At 35.0% G+C, this 16,303-nt stretch overlaps 1 protein-coding gene across 1 annotated transcript; it reads right to left on the bottom strand.

Annotated features, from left to right (window-relative positions):
- Positions 1-11,400: 11,400 nt before the first annotated feature.
- Positions 11,401-16,052, bottom strand: LOC107872974 (protein NRT1/ PTR FAMILY 6.3). The gene is made up of 5 exons (XM_016719661.2): positions 15,714-16,052; positions 15,077-15,254; positions 14,945-14,984; positions 13,539-14,107; positions 11,401-12,542 (listed from the first exon to the last, which is right to left on the bottom strand). The coding sequence occupies exons 1-5, from the start codon at positions 15,829-15,831 to the stop codon at positions 11,669-11,671; spliced, it is 1,779 nt and encodes a 592-aa protein (XP_016575147.2). The 5' UTR covers positions 15,832-16,052; the 3' UTR covers positions 11,401-11,668.
- Between the last annotated feature and the right edge of the window lie 251 nt (positions 16,053-16,303).

Raw genomic sequence — 16,303 nt, 5'->3', positions numbered from 1 at the left:
CGATTTGAAATGTGAATTCGTAACTTGAAATTAGCTACATGGAACGTTTTCTTATATATTCATTTTGTAGGAACTAACTACTTGTTAACTTTACATAATTTAGATGTCAGGTAGAGGTGACAAAGGTAAGAAAAAAGTTGATCCTACAAAAACAAAAAAGAAATAACAATCTCCGCCTTATAGACGACCGACAGGTATTCTTATATCTGAGGATCGATTTACTGATGCGCCACCATGACCCTCATATTATAGGTCGTTGCAGCATTCAGTTCCTAATCCTATGTATGTGGGGCCACTTTATGGATCTACACTGACTCATTTTGCTCCAATCTCTGTGCCACCGCCAACACAGTACTATTGTTAGATCGCTGGCACATTCGAACATCTACTATCATCTGCAGTACCCTCCTGTAGCAGTCACCCACATTATCACAGCGATTATGCTAGATCTATTAGGTTTTTGGATCTTTATCTTGGAGGCACTCCATCCGATGCTTTAGATCCGCCCACGCCAGTGCATCCACCATCACTTTTCCCGCAGCCCGGTAACGGAGATGATTATCATAGGCATTATCTTATTCCATATGGAATAGGCTAAGATTTCTAAATATAATAACATTGTTCATTTTTCATTTACTATATTATTATGTTTTATAAAATTATTGTTTGATCTTGTGTTGTAGGTTTATGCCAGATGCTGGAGTTGAAAAAATTGTGTATAAATCGGCACTTCAACAGCTACTGGACTATTTGGCAAAAGTTTCCAGAAAAAGACAGAGAACAAATGTTTAAACAATTTCATGTAAGGATTTAACTTATTGACTACTTAACACACTGTTAGAACAAAAGATTGAATATCATATTTTTATTTTTGTTATAGAAATATTACTGGTGGGATGATGCGAATGAATGTGCTATAAGGAGGAATTTTTATAGGAGAGCTAGATCCAGATTTAACGGTTTGTTGGATTATGCCAGAACCAACATGGTACGACCAGGGTTTATACTCGAACCCATATGGGAACACTATATTCACTATTGGAAGAGTGAAGAATACAAATTGTTGAGTAACAAAGGAAAGAAAATCTGGGCATCATCCAAGGGTGGCTCTCAATATACTGCGGGTGCAGTTAGTATAATTGTTCTGGAGGGAAAATGGTATGTAACTTTTACAATTTTAATTGTTTGTTTCTATTTAAATTTTTAATTATTTAAAGATTAATAATTTTTACATATGCCGGAAAAACAAAATGGTAGGAAGATAACACACAATGAGCTATTCGAGGAGACGCATGTGAAGAAAAAAAAGAACCCAACTGATGAAGATGTCTGGGTTAAGCTCGTGCAAAAGCTGCCCATGTAATAATTAAATTTTGAATTTATGAATATTTTTCTCAAAGTTAAAATTATTCAAGTACAAGTACTTTAATATTTTTTTACTATTAATTTTAACTTTGCATTGAATATAGGACAAATATAGAAAGGTCGTTCGTGAGTATCGTAGTACTCAGTATCCTGAAAGTCAGGGAGACCTAATACCTGAACATGTAGAGGAGGAGTTATGGCAAGAAACTGTGGTCCTGCAGTTAGAGGCCATTTCTACGAATACCACAGGAATTATTTTGGAGAGAATGTTAGGTCTTCGTCCAGCCCTACATCTTGTACCTCTTTAGTTGATAGAGGAATCGTTGAATCACTAAAAAATACGATTTCTAAACTCACTGAAGAGCTTGCTACATAGAGAGAGGGCATAGAAGGAGGAAGAAACAGCATCACAAATCAGGATGCTGCATGAACAGTTCAGCTCTTTTATTCAATCAGCAGGGATTCTTCCTCCATGTCTTGGTAATGCAGTTCGGGCTGTGAAAGATCTAGGCCCACTAGATGATATCAGCACAAATGAGTAATCAGGTCCTACGTGTGCAGCTGAGGATGAGAAAGACGAAGACGATGACGATGATGATGAGTGGTAGTTTTTTTACTTTTGTATATGTGTTGTAGTTTGGATTTGGAGATGAGTTGTAGCTTTTACACTTTGGTATGTTTTTAGACTTGTATTGTATGTTAGTTGTGTGGGTATACACTTGATATGTTGTTATTGTTGTTGTTATTGTTGTTTCATTTATTTGGCTAGTTGTTGTTATTGTATTGTATATTGTTATTTCATTTGTTTAGCTAGTTCTTTTTTTATTTTTTACAAAAATAATTAGAAAAATCGACCACATGTGGTTGGTTTTCTGAAAAATTTTAAAGAGACCGACCACTTGTGGAAAAATTAATTAATTAAAAATTAATTAATTAATTTTAAAATAAAATCGACCACTTGTGGTCGGTTTATTTTGAATTTTTTTATTTTTAAAATCTTTTTTTGTATTTTAAAATAATAATAATGAATTTTAAAAATACATATATATTTTTCAAAAAAATGACCACATGTGGTCGGTTTTTAAAAGCTACTACACTTTTACCAACCATGCATTTTGGTCGGTTTTGTGGTCGGAAATACAGGAAAACCGACCACATGTGGTTGGTTTTTGTGGTCGGTTTTTCTGTTTTTTTAGTAGTGTATTGTCTTAACGGTTGCAAATGTTAGGATCCACCTAGATATTCTTATTCATTCCAAAAGGGGAGTAGTGTTTAGAAAAAGATAATGACAATAGTAATTTGGAGTTAATTGTCGAAACAAGATTACTAGTATTATTTTCTTAGGCCAATTAGTTTCATCTAATAACTAGAGACCCACAAGGATATGGTTCACTGGGATCTAGGATAAGGGTTAGTAGAGCGACACTCTAAGACTCAAAAGGTAAAGGGTGAAATCCTTCAATGAGTCCATAAGACAGTTGATAGTACATAACTTATCAAATTTTGCATGCAAGATATCAAAATAGTTTGACGGTGCACGATAAATCTACGGAGTTAGAAGCCAATTGAACACAAGCCTGGTGTTCATCTTAAATTGTTTACAACCAAAAGCAACTTATCCTTGTTTCTTTTATTATTTTGGCCAATCCCCCCTTTTACTTTTCTGTACTGCCTGACTATTTCAATAATTTTAAGATATCTCCGGCCTATTGCCTGAGGGATTGACTCCAATCTAGTTGGGTTACTATATTTGATAGCGACCTGCTTTATCCTTCTAAGGAGGGGTAGTTTGGGCATTATTAAATTTTTGTGTCAGTTGGGGAATACAGTTTCGGAGTTCTTGATTGAAGTTGTTGAAGTTATAGGGTTTGATTTTCCTTAGTTCTATTTGTTTTGTAGCCTATTGTTCTTGAGATGACAATCTAGCCAGAGGAAGTATGGAGTGATGATGACTCTTTATTTATTGATCCTTTTTCTTTTGATATGGTGCATTATTGCAGGAGTATGATAAATATATTGTTGAAACATAATGGAGCATCCTTGACATATTGGCACTCCTGGCAAAAGGAAATCAAGATCTTATTCAAAAGGTTTATAGTTTTGGCTTGGTATTCACTACTTATAAGTAGAATTGGATACAAAGTTGTTACGTGTAACGCCCAGTAACCTAGTTATGAGTGGTGTGAGACTGGAAATTTTTTGAAAAGTCAACTAAAGGAGCTAAAATTGGAGGAGTCAAAAATAGCTCATACTCTTATAGATAATGTCACACTGAATGAGAGCATACTAGAGTTATGTGAGGATGTAAAAAAGGATGAAATTCATGAGTTAAGGTGTATTGGACCCCATTCAAAGTATTTTTCCACATTGTGTTTGGATAGTCAGATCATGATCAAGTCATCCGAGCCTGAAGAAGAGTGCAAGGAAAAGGAAACATACATCTATATTCTTGAATTTGCTGGTCTAGAATCAAAGAACTACACTCCTCACAAAAGGTCTAAGAAGTATACTATGCCACATTTATTTCTAGGGTCCTTTATTTTTATACCTCCGCCCCTGGAGCATAATGGGAAATCAAAAAATAATTAGGGATGAAATTCATAAGTTTAAAATGGAAAGAGAAAATTGGAGGCCATCTATTGGGCTACCTTGATGAATTATGAGTAATCAAGGTATCAAGGTACACATGGACTTGCTGGTGAAATCTGAGTAACCAACAAAGTCCTACCATACCGCAATGTGAAATCAGGCACTGTTTTGAAGGCAACCCAAGGTATTTCATTATTTGTATTCCTGTTATGTGATTGGCATCAGATTTGTGCACCGATGGTGCCACAAATATGTTTCTAACTATCTTATTTTGTAGAGGTTTAATGCATTGGGTCCAATACATGATTTTAAGTTGAGGGTGGGGCTACTTGTGGGTCTTGATATCCTCTTGAAGTTTTTGTTGTCTTGCCTCTTTTTCCCAGAGTCTTGTTCCTAGTAGAGCCGACATTTTTAGGCGTACTATATTTTATTTCATGATGTTTTATGTTTAACTAGGAGAAAAATGAGTATCTAGAGCAGTTGACATATTTTTTAGAAAATAATACCCCTCTAAATTTTATTTTTGTACTATGTGTGATGTATATATATGTGACCTTCGTGGTTCTTGTTATGGCATTAGTATTACGGACATGATAACCACAGCCGGCCATTGCATAAACCGGATAGGTGTTGTAGCTTTGTGACAAAATCTTGTGTCATGTGTGTGTGAGATGCTACCTAGTTCCCTTTGTGTGCTAAGTTCAGAATTTGCCTGGTTGGTCTTGTCTAGGTTATAGGATAGTTGGTTAGGAAAGGATCATAGGTCATTTTTATTTTAGTCCACTTTTAGCCTAAATAATCTTTTCATTGTGAAATAGTATCCCTTAATCCCGATTTTGGTTCTTATAGCCTATTTCTTTGTTTTCACCTTCACATTTCTATTACAGTGAACCTGTTTTAGCGCTGGTCCTCCTTGGACATTGTGCCTCTCAACTCAGGAAAATTGCCTAAGTTTAGGATGGCTGTCATAGGGGTGTGTAATGTAAAGTGGTTATGAAGAAGGAAAAAATAAAAGAAAAAAAAAGTAGGGTTGGGTGTGGTAGCAAAAGAAAAACAAAAACAAAAGAAACAAAAAGATTGAAAAAGAAAATAAGAAAACCACACCCAACCTGAATGTGCTTTAAAATTAAAAGGGGAGAAATAAGGGTGGAATAAAGTCAAAAAAATAGTTTATAAGTGAGACCCCAAAGTTAGTGCAGTGCCAAGGAGGCTTTGTCACTTGATATCCATATATACCATACCAGCCTTTAAGCCTACATTACAAACCGAGAAAAGTCCTATAGTGATCCTGACTTGACCATCTGAAAGTTTAGGTATAGAAAATAAGGCAAGCCTATGACATTTGCATTGACTGAAATTTCTTTTTGAGTATGAGAGTCTCTTGACCGTCCCTGCATTCACATGCTTGATTTCATATATGAGCGAGGGAAACTTCTTTGATGTGAGGGCACATGGGGTGTATTACTAGTTGCATACTTGTTTGGGTAAATCTAACTTGTATATATGCATGATTGTCTGCTGCTAATATAATTACCATAGCTTGATTTCTTTGTGTTACATTATTGTGTTTTATTGATACATATAGCAGATCTTAATATATTGAACTTGAAGAGGGTAATGTGTTTTGAGCTAAAATTGATGATTGACTGTCATAGGTATCTTATGTTTCTCTTGGTTAAGCATCGTTGTATTATTTTGTTATGTTTTGTTATGTTTCTCTTGGTTAAGCATCGTTGTATTATTTTGTTATATTTTGTTGCCTAAGGACATACAACGTCCTAAGTTGAAGGTGTTGATGTGCTATTAATTTATGGTATTTTAGACACTTACAACTATGAGAAATACATGCACTTCAGGCTATTTTGTTGGATTTAATGTGTTTTTTGAGTGTTTTGCAGGAAATTAGGTTTTGGATGCTAAGTTCAAGAAAAAGATGAAAAATAAAGTTTTTGGCTACTTACTTGAGCATCTTTTGACGTATGTGGGGCACTTACCGGGCGTATATGACCAAAGCATGTACCAGAACTTGAAGTCTAGAGGCTCAATGGCTGTTCTGATAGTACTTTAGTAATTTGGCCATAAATTTTCACTCCATTAAGGTGAAATTGGTATCGTTGGAAGCTAATTCAATTATCTATCTGACGGTAGGGACTTGAACTAACCTATGTCTGTATACGGTCTATATATAGCACATAAGGTCCATATATGGCTAAGGTAAGTGCCAGAATCCAAGATCCAGAGAGTGCAAAGTTGCGGAAAAATTTTCTGGCACTTACCTGGATCCACTTACAGACTGTATATGGCCCAAGTAAGTGGCCACTAACTTCTTTTTCTTTTTTCATTTGGGCTTTGATTCCTAGGGTTTCTGTGTAACCTAAATACACTCCTCTGATGTTTTAAAGTCTTATTATGTACGGTTAGTTAAGTTTTCCTATTTTATTTTGGATTTGATTTCTAGGGTTTCTTGCTATCTATAAATACCCTTTAGGAATTTAGTTTATTCACTATTTAGAGAGAGGACCTTTGGGGCCAAGTTCAATAAAATCTTATTGTTCTTAGTTTGTTTTTGGTTTGTTGTTCAATTTAAGACTTTGGAATTTCTTCTTTTATTATTGTAAAACTGATTCTATAATTTTTTTTATGGATTCCATCATTAATCTCATAACTATGATCAGCTAATTCTCTTAGCTAGGGTTGTGGGCAAATTAATAAAATAGAGAAAGTGTCAAGCCGTTCTAGATAAAGATTCTTTCATGTATTGTATTATCTTTGGTTTGATAGATGTCATAGCGGTTGCAAACGTTAGGATACTACCTAGATATTCCTATTCACTCCAAAAGGGGATTAGGGACAAGGAAAACATAATGACAACAGATATTTGGAGTTAGTTGCCCAAAATAAGCTTACTAGTATTATCTTCTTAATCCAATTAGTTTCATCTAATAACTTGAGACCCACAAGGTGATAGTTAGCAAGGATCTAGGATAAGGATTAGTAGAGTGACACTCTGAGACTCAAAAGGTAAAAGGTGAAATCCATCAATGAGTCCACAAGACAGTTAATGGTACATAACTTATCAGATTCTGCATGCAAGATATCAAGATAGTTCGATGGTGCACGATAAATCTACGAATACAAGCCTAGTGTCCATCTTAAATTGTTTATAACCAAAAGAAACCTATTGTTATTTCTTTCATTTTTTAAGAAAATCCCTTTTTTTACTTTTTCATACTGCCCGACCGCTAAGTTTGAGAGATATCTCCTGCCCATTCCCTGTGGGATCGACCCCAACCTTGTTGGGTTGCTATATTTAACAGCGACCATTTTATCCTTATAAGGAGGGGTAGTTTGGAGGTTATCCTCCATACATGGAGAACTCATCACATGGAAGAAAGGATAAATACTTCATCACAACAATGTCAGAATTAGTTTTCTAGTTGATATGTTGATCATTGAAGTATTTATCTTATCTAAGAAAAGTTAAATCGTGTGTTGAAGGTTTAATTAGTAGAATTCCATAGTTATTAATATTTGTTGAGTTTATCTTGACACTCTTACATGGCATGATATTATCTGTTATGGTCAAGTCTGCACGGTTCTCCAAAAGGCCTCACACCATTAACAGATGCTACATCTAATATGTAGCTTCCCAGTCCTTTTAGCTACCAACACATCAGCTGAAATAAACTGATGATATGCTTTGGTAAAGGTAGTTCCTTTGATTATAGAGTTGTAATTTAAAATCTTTATTTGAATTTTAGTGAAGGTTGCTGAAAATCCTACACATTGCAGAAGTACCTTGTACTCCCTTGAACAAGAAGGTTTTTCACTATATATCTACTTTCAATTACGTTTTAGTTATAGTTGATGAAATGGGTTTATCAAACTCATAAAAATTCACATAATAGCTAAGTGGGTTGTAAAGTGCTAAAGTTTTTTAAAGAAGATTAAGAGAAATATGAGAGGATCGGTGACCGGCACATAATTTAAGAGTCCACGAACACAACGTTAACTTGACAAGTTCAAGACTTGGCCACATTATGTTCATCTTTAATTGTTTATAGATGACTATTTTTAGACTTTTCAATTACTCTCTGCTCTTTGGAAATTAAGTGCACCTCCATACTCCTTAATTAAGTATTTGATTTGATGAGAGTATATTGAACTCTATATCCTTTTTCTTAGTAGTTTCAGAATATTTGTATGCTTTGCTATTTTCTTTTAGTATCCAGGAGAAGTGAGCAGTCATTTGATTCTGAGCTTGTAGTGTGTCCCTCCGTCAAAATAAAGAGAAAATTTGTGATGAAGTGTTAAATAGGATGGATGTATTTGGACCAAAAGTAAAAATTATAATGAGTGATTTATTTGAATTATTTTTTATTGTACAAGAGTATATGAAACACCTTGGCTTTTGACCCTTAGAAATTTCTTAAGTTTGAGCTTCTGGACATCATACGACTTGAAGGTACTAGTCGTATGACGTGGGTACGGTTTAGGGGTCTTGATTGTATGTTACTCAGTGTGGTTTTGTCTGGTTACTGTCCAAGATACGAATAGACACCATACGAGTTGTATGGAGATAGTACAAGTGAGGAAAGCCACTCATATGTTGATCAGTGTGTCATGCCCTTGGTAGGTTGCCTAGGGTACGGTTCTAAGGTACTTGTCGTATGATGAAGGTATGACTTAGGTAAGGGGAGTCGTATGGTGGACAGTGTGTGATGTCCAATATTCTGTCTAGGGTACGGGTGGTGGATACCACTCGTATGTTGTGTGTATGAGTCAAAGGGGGGTCGTACCCTTCTGCGGTGATTTTTACAGTTTAAGTTGGGGGTATTCTAGACATTTTCCCTTTTAACCCCTTTTGACCCCACGACTTAAAAACTTTTGATACTTCATTTACCTTATTATTCTCAATCAAAAACACTTTAAACACTCTCAAATATCTCTCAAGATCTTGGGTTAAGAAGAGGCTAGGATTTCATTCAAGGTGGTCAATTAAGGCTCTTAAAGGTGGTTTCTCTCCATACTCTTTAGTATCTAAGGCATGTTACTCCTCCCTCATAGTTAGTTCAACTAAATTTATGTTTTAATGAATGGTTTTAATGATTTAATTATGGGTATTGTTTGGTTTTGAATTATAGGTTGGGGGTTTTGGTTGCAAATGGATGGATATTGTTTTTCCATGCTTTACTTATGATTTTTCATATCATAATTGTGATTTAAATATGTGGTTGCATGAAAATGGTCAATTGGTACTTGGTTATGGTTTCGAAAACTATATGCCCTTAACATGTTTGTTCAAATGCCTATGAGAATGGTTTTGTCACATATTTTGACTTTTATTTAAACTATTGCACTGCATAATATAGTAAAGGAACCTAAATTGGTTTAAATAGTTTTAAATGATTTGGTAAGGCCTTGGTGGCCATGATTTTGGTAAATTGGAAATCGTGTGGGGTACATGGGAATCCCCTAAGTGTTGGCTAATGACATTGCTTGTAAGCTATAGTCGGTATGGCGATACCACTACATAATGCGTTGGTAATTAACACATGAAATTGGTGGTTTGGTTGTGTAGTAACGGTTTTAATTGAGAAATAATAGCGGGTTGTGATAGCTTACCATGAAGTTGTAAGTCCAAAGGACGGACATTGGAAACTCATGTTTGCTGACATGAGGGTTGGTCATAGTGACCTTATATTTTAGGGTTACACGGGAGTCCCCTAAGCTTATACTTGTACATATGTATCATGGAGGGCGAAGGGTACATGAAAATCCTCGACCCCTGTGATATATTGATTCATGCAGTTACACGCACTGGGACCCGTTCAGGGGGTAACACTAGACACATATAGCCCGTGGGTGGATTATGACGGTAAAGCTACACAAACTCAAGTTAAAGATTTTATGCATGTTAAATTCGATTTTCCCTTTCCCGGCATAGATTTTATATATATGTGTGTGGGTGTGTGTGGATGGATGGATGGATGATTGCATATGGTTATTTACTTGGTATTAAATGTTGGCATTATTTTATCCTTACTCCTGAGTACATGCTAGCGTTCACCCGCTATCCCATGTATATATATATGGATGGATGGATGGATGATTGCATATGGTTATTTACTTGGTTTTAAATGTTGGCATTATTTTATCCTTACTCTAGAGTACATGCTAGCGTTCACCCACTATCCCATCTTCAGGCACTGTATCCTACGCGATGCAGGAACCGACCATACTACTCCTCCTTCTCAGTGATTGGATACGGGGACATTTTGTGTCAGATTGAAGTGGTGAGCTTCCACACTCCGGAAGGCTCTATTTCATGTTATGGACTTCTCTACATACTTTTGGATATTTCTTGGATTTTGGTTTTGGCTATGGTCAGGGGCATGTTCCGATCGGATGTTCTTTGTTTTCGGTTAGAGGCTTTGTGTGACTACTTTGGGTTGGCATGGGCGGTATCGGTATTGGTGTCAGCCTTGGCATTGGTAGTGGTATTAGGGCTGATACCGGTTGGATATTTGATTGTATTGTTGGTTGGTTATGGTTATGAATTCTATTATTGTCTTTGGGTATAATTGTTCTATCTTGATATATGTTCGGAATTTATCCGACATAGGGTACAGGATGGTTATGATTGGGTATTGGGGGTGGTCTCCGATCCCGATTGGACTTGAGGCACCCGAAACGACTAGGCTCTGATTAGGTTCGTGTCAGTATATTTGGCCCATTTCCATCATAAAACATCATGAACCCGTCGGGGTTCTACGATTGGCAGTGTAGATCTAGGAACTAGCAAAGAAGCAGTTGGAAGAAAAAGGTCAATAACATGCCAGAAATAGTGTTATCCTTTTATCTGTAACTATCAGAAAACTAACTTGTTTTTATTCAAGAAAATGATTGGCTAAGACACCTGTTTCATTTTAGCGTGCTTTTGATGGGAGATTTGAAGGAAATGAAATCAAAATATGCTTGAAAATGACTTGGCGAATACACGACAACATCTATATTGTGTTTAGTGGTTTTCAATGGCCCATAAAATAATTAAATACAAAATACCTAGTAGTTAATTTAATTTTTCTTCATCTTGGAAAATTCATAGGATAATAATAATATATCCCCTTCAGCACATAGTACTTTTCTCTTGTAAGAACATATTATTGGTTCACATCACCACATGTCAATCCGTGGCATGTCGTGTTCTTTCCTTTAAAGAGAACCACAGAAAGAAAAGAACAAAAGTTTGGCAGGAAGAAAGGAAAGAAAAAAGAGAAGATTTCGAGCAAGTCTTGACCCTAGTCATACTTCCTTAATTATGTGAAAATAATTTAGTTTAAAATTTTCAATACGTATTTTAGATCATATAATATTTTATTTTCTTAAATTTCGTATTCGAACAAATAACTAAGCGAGTTTGTTTGCAGCCAAATTTCATATGAGTTTAGTGCTACCAAACCACTGCTTCTTTGAAGCAGTTATGTTTCATATATAGTACATTATTTTCGACCTGCAATTTCTACATACAAAACATAATAGGCCTGAGCCGAAGACAATGGGTCCTTTGGAACCACAACTTCTATGGTACATTTGCCACTAAAATAAAACCCCAACAAAAAAAAAATAAAACAAAACAACAAAGAAGAAATTAAAAGAGCAAGCTGGCTGTGCTAATGAAGTACTGGCATGGCTAGCTTTCTTTTCTAATTACTTAATGGCAAACTGGGCCGGAGTCCTCCATTTGAATCCCTGCTTCAGCTAGCCTTTTCTCCTTGTACACATAACGTTTTGCACAATAGAAGAAAAGTATCATGTTCAGTACACTCAAGATTGCCAATAGCCAGTAGAAATCATATAGCTTTCCTTGGTTAAGATTATCAGCTAGCCACGGCCTTGTTTTCGTGGTCACCTTGTCCACAATCGAGACCAAAATCGAACTAAAGAAAAATCCTAACGAAATTGTGCTTATGAATAACCCTGTACTCATAGTCTTCATCCCTTTAGGACACTCCCTTAAGAAAAAATCAAGTTGTCCAATGTATGTTAGAGCTTCACCTCCTCCAACTAGCAAAAATTGTGGAACCAACCAAAAAACACTCATGGGAATTACTGCGTTCGGATTGTTTGTCAATCCGTGCGATTGGGCAACGTTCAATCTTCTTATCTCCGTTAAAGCTGCAGCAATCATCGCGAAAATTGACATGACTAGACCTATTGCAATACGTTGCAATGGGGTGAAACCATGTGGATTGTTAAGGTATCGGGCACATAAGGGCACAATAATCCTATCGTAGAACACGATAACCAACATGACACTTGCAACAAAAAAGGCAGTGAGTGAGGCCGGAGGAATTTCGAAGGATTTGCCGATGTGACGGTCCATCGTAGTAGCTTGTGACACAGAAAATGTTGTCATTTGAGCATAGACAGTCCAAAACATAATTGTCGTGCCCCATGTTGGTAACATTCTAATAACCAATTTAACTTCTTCAACATCAGTTAAAGTTGCTAGATTCCAGTTATTCAATATTGCTGTCCCAGAAAATTCAGTGGAAGAATCTTTAATAGCAGCTTTGTCCAAGAAACTACAAAATAAAAACAAAAAGACAACAGAAAAAGTAATTAAAATGTTGCCCACATGCTTGGAATATGGTGGTGAATAATTGGTTGATTTGTAGTTATCAAAGATTGGCCTACCCCATGTGAATAAGTTTCCTTGTAGGCTCAACTTATATTACCTTTTTTAATAATGCATGAAGGACATTGACCCAAATTTCAAATATTTACTGGACATATATATAGTAAACTTACTTTCGTACCTAACTACATACAGATTACATTTTCTTTTCCGAAATGATATTACAAGTCACGTGCTTATTCATCGAACATGTTTTCCCTGTTTGGTTGAAGATAGAGAAATATTTATCTCCTTTTATTTTATCGATCATAATTTGACTTGATAAAAAAGTTTACTAAAGAATAAAGATTGTCTAAAAGTTATCATCTTAAATATGAAATATTTGTGTTTCGGTAAAAAAAAAAAATCATGTGTATCATTCTTCTTTTTAAAATGGATTAATTAAAAATTGTATCAAATAAAATGAAATGGAGGAAATGTTTAAGATTGAAATGCTAGCTAATCAGATAGTGTTTTGATAAAAAATTTCAGTAATAAATATTTTTCTGGATAAAATCTCCTTTATTACTTGAGTGTTGGTTGAAACAATATTTTTATTTATCCCATGATAGAAGCTCCCACCTTTTACTGTCTTAGCGATGCTCGCCAAAGAAGCTTCCATCTTTTTTTTTCACAACCTTCAAATTGATTATAGAGGGTACATACTATCATCTAATCGACCCCGTCTTGTCGAGTTGGTTGAATAGTGATATGAAGTCCAGAGTTAAATAGTTAGGAAAGAAAAATAATTCTCATACAAACGAAAGGCCATATTCTTTTTTTTTTCTTTTTTTTGAAAATTATTTTCTGACAAACCCAACATGTTTTATCTTCTTAAAAATATTTTTCAAAAAATATTTTTGGACATTATACTAGTCGCTAAAGAGAAGTAAAAATGACTCACCGGAACTCCTTGCTATGAGGCAACTTTTGTTTATCCTTAACGTTTTCATCACCAATAATATCATCAACATTGAACAAAACAGAAGCATCAGATGGCAATTTCATATGCCTCTTCCTCCAAGCAGCAACAAAAACCGAAGCAAACTGCGCCAACGGATTCCCAACAAGTTTCTTGAACCGGTACTTCTTCGTACCGGACAAGAAAACCACGAGTCCTACCACGATCGCGCACGCGCAAATACCATACCCGAATTTCCTCCCTACTTTATCCTGAATGTAGACGAGTATTGTCACAGCAGTAAGCGCTCCAACATTGATCAGGAAAAAAAACCAACTGAAGAATTTTATCATTCGCCCTTTTTCCTTTGGGTCGGACTCATCAAATTGGTCCGTTCCAAAGCCCGAGACACTGGATTTCAGGAATGCAGTGCCTAGGGCCGTCATGTAGAGGGCCGTGAAAAGCACGGCTAGCTGTTTGCCATTTGCGGGGATACATGATGCGCTTCCGAGATCACACTTTGGAGGTTGTAGGCTTGGTACTATGGTCGAGAATGTCAAAATTGTCACACCCTATTAAAAAATAATCAAAAAAATAATAATATTAATATTTAAATAAGGTGTGCACTAATAGCGTAAAGAAAAAAAAATCGAACCAAATTGATTAATAAACTGATATTTGTGTGGCTTTAGTTTGATCTAATTTTTTTTAAAAAAAAAGTTGATAATGTTTAATCTGGTTTGATTTTATTAAAAGTAAACCTTTGAAAAACTGAATTAAACCTAGTGACTTTCTGATGTAACGAGGCAGAGTTATGATTTCTTAGTTAAAGAAATAGTTGTAACTATAGTGATACTAAGACAAAATGAGTACTCTTTCAGTTTTGTTTTATTTGGCCTTTGTTGATTTGACAGTCATCTTAAAAAAATATTTATGGGCTTATTTTATTAAGTTGGTCTTATTAAATATGCTTTGAAAATATAAATTTGAGCATTATATACTTCATATAATCATTTAATGATAGGAATAATATTGGAAGAGCATTATAAATTTCTCTTAATTTCATAACTTAGTAAATAAATTTAAACAACTATTTTAATAAGAGGACCAAGTAAAATGGAACGCGGAGTAACTTTTTTTCTTTTCAAAAGATAAGTGAAAGATTTGGGTGAAATAAAGTAAAAATTGTGTGATTTCCATAAAATAGTCTACAAAATCACTTATTTTTTCAGCAATCATCAATTGTTGCGTACGTATGAAAAGCAAAAGGTTGATATATATATATATATATATATATATATATATTTAGTTCCAACAATTTAGCACTCTAAAGGTGAATGAAGTCCTTAATAAAATGTTTCTAATTTTATATTTCTTTCTTATTTGGGGTAAGAACCATGGACACTTACTATTGCTTGAACAGTGGCTCCGATACCAACGGTAAGATACCTGCAAACGATTAAACCAAGACGATAAAATTCCTCATAATTTTAAATTATGAATGCAGTTTTAATATTTATTGAACTTAAGAATGTACTGACCTTCCGAGGAAAGTGTCAGCAACGTAGCCACCAAGCAAAGTGAGGATGTATGAAGTTCCCATAAAGTTAGTAACAATATTCGCGGCGCTAGCATTTCCTAAATGCATTGTTCTAGTCAAGTACACCACCAAGTTCACAGCAATGCCTAGTGTTACTAGCCTCTCCACAGCCTCAACCCCTGATAATTATATTACACATACAAAAATTTGATGTCAGAAAATACCACAAGACCTACTATTGAAAAATAAAGCGACTAATCCACAGGGTCTGATTCAGTGACTGAACCAGGATTTTCATTAAAAGATATCAAAATATAAATGAGTAATCCATCAAGAGGCCAAGAAGAGTCGAAAATATAATATATATATATATATATATATATGTATAAAAAAAAAAAAAAATTTACCCTAGCTACACTATAATTTTTCAATGAATGAGTGCCACCTGACACCTGTTGAATACATATGATGCCGCCACTGGTGAGGTCAACAATGGATTCGGGTTTGAACTATGAGAATAAAAAGTCTTTTGGTAGGTAACATCCTAGCCCTTAGTGAGCCTATCTGACTAGAATCTAGGACAGTATATTTTGGATATATATTTAAACATCTATTAAAAAAACAAAAGGAAAAGTCACCTAAAATCATGGCAGCTCCGGACCAACCACCAGAGGTTGATTTAAGGGCAGGTTGCCCTTTGTAATCCCAGGCATCTGCAACAGCTTTTGTTTCTTGTTGTGTCTGTGGAAGCGTCATACTTTACCCTCTTCTTTTATTTTATTTTTTTATTTTTTTGTGATAACTGAGGCACAAAAGAGGATAAAATTGGAGCTAGCTAGGAGGAGAATGAAGGGAATATATGAAGAGTAAAACTCAGACTATGGCAGACTGAATTGATTCCTTCACCCTTTTATAGCAGAGAATCGTGTAGGTAACATTTGTTGTTTCTTTAATGATTTTGAATAAGATTTTAGTATTCAATGTAGGTCCATATCTAACGAGAGGGTTACTATTAGGGATAGTTTGGTAATCAGGATAACGATAACAATTTCAGGATAGAACACACAATTATTTCACTTCATATTTGATTGTATATATCAATTAATCTCAAGACTATTTTAACTCAATATATAGCTAATCCGTACAGAAAATGGATAGAGTTTCGTAAAAATTTTGATCAAATTCATAAAACATGCTTTGTCTATCTTATTCCGCACCACTTACTACC

This window comes from Capsicum annuum, chromosome 6, assembly GCF_002878395.1.
Source record: "Capsicum annuum cultivar UCD-10X-F1 chromosome 6, UCD10Xv1.1, whole genome shotgun sequence".
In the NCBI taxonomy this organism is placed as follows: domain Eukaryota; kingdom Viridiplantae; phylum Streptophyta; class Magnoliopsida; order Solanales; family Solanaceae; genus Capsicum; species Capsicum annuum.
Note: the sequence above shows the minus strand (reverse complement) of the source record. Positions and strands in the feature narration are given on the sequence as shown.

What these genes read in the sequence shown, in the direction of transcription:
- LOC107872974 (XM_016719661.2), bottom strand. Translation starts at nt 15,831, where the DNA reads ATGACGCTTCCACAGACACAACAAGAAACAAAAGCTGTTGCAGATGCC. An exon ending in GCTGACACTTTCCTCGGAAG is followed by an intron (nt 14,985 to 15,076) that starts GTCAGTACATTC and finishes AATCGTTTGCAG; the next exon opens with GTATCTTACCGTTGGTATCG. An exon ending in CCTCATAGCAAGGAGTTCCG is followed by an intron (nt 12,543 to 13,538) that starts GTGAGTCATTTT and finishes TTTATTTTGTAG; the next exon opens with TTTCTTGGACAAAGCTGCTA.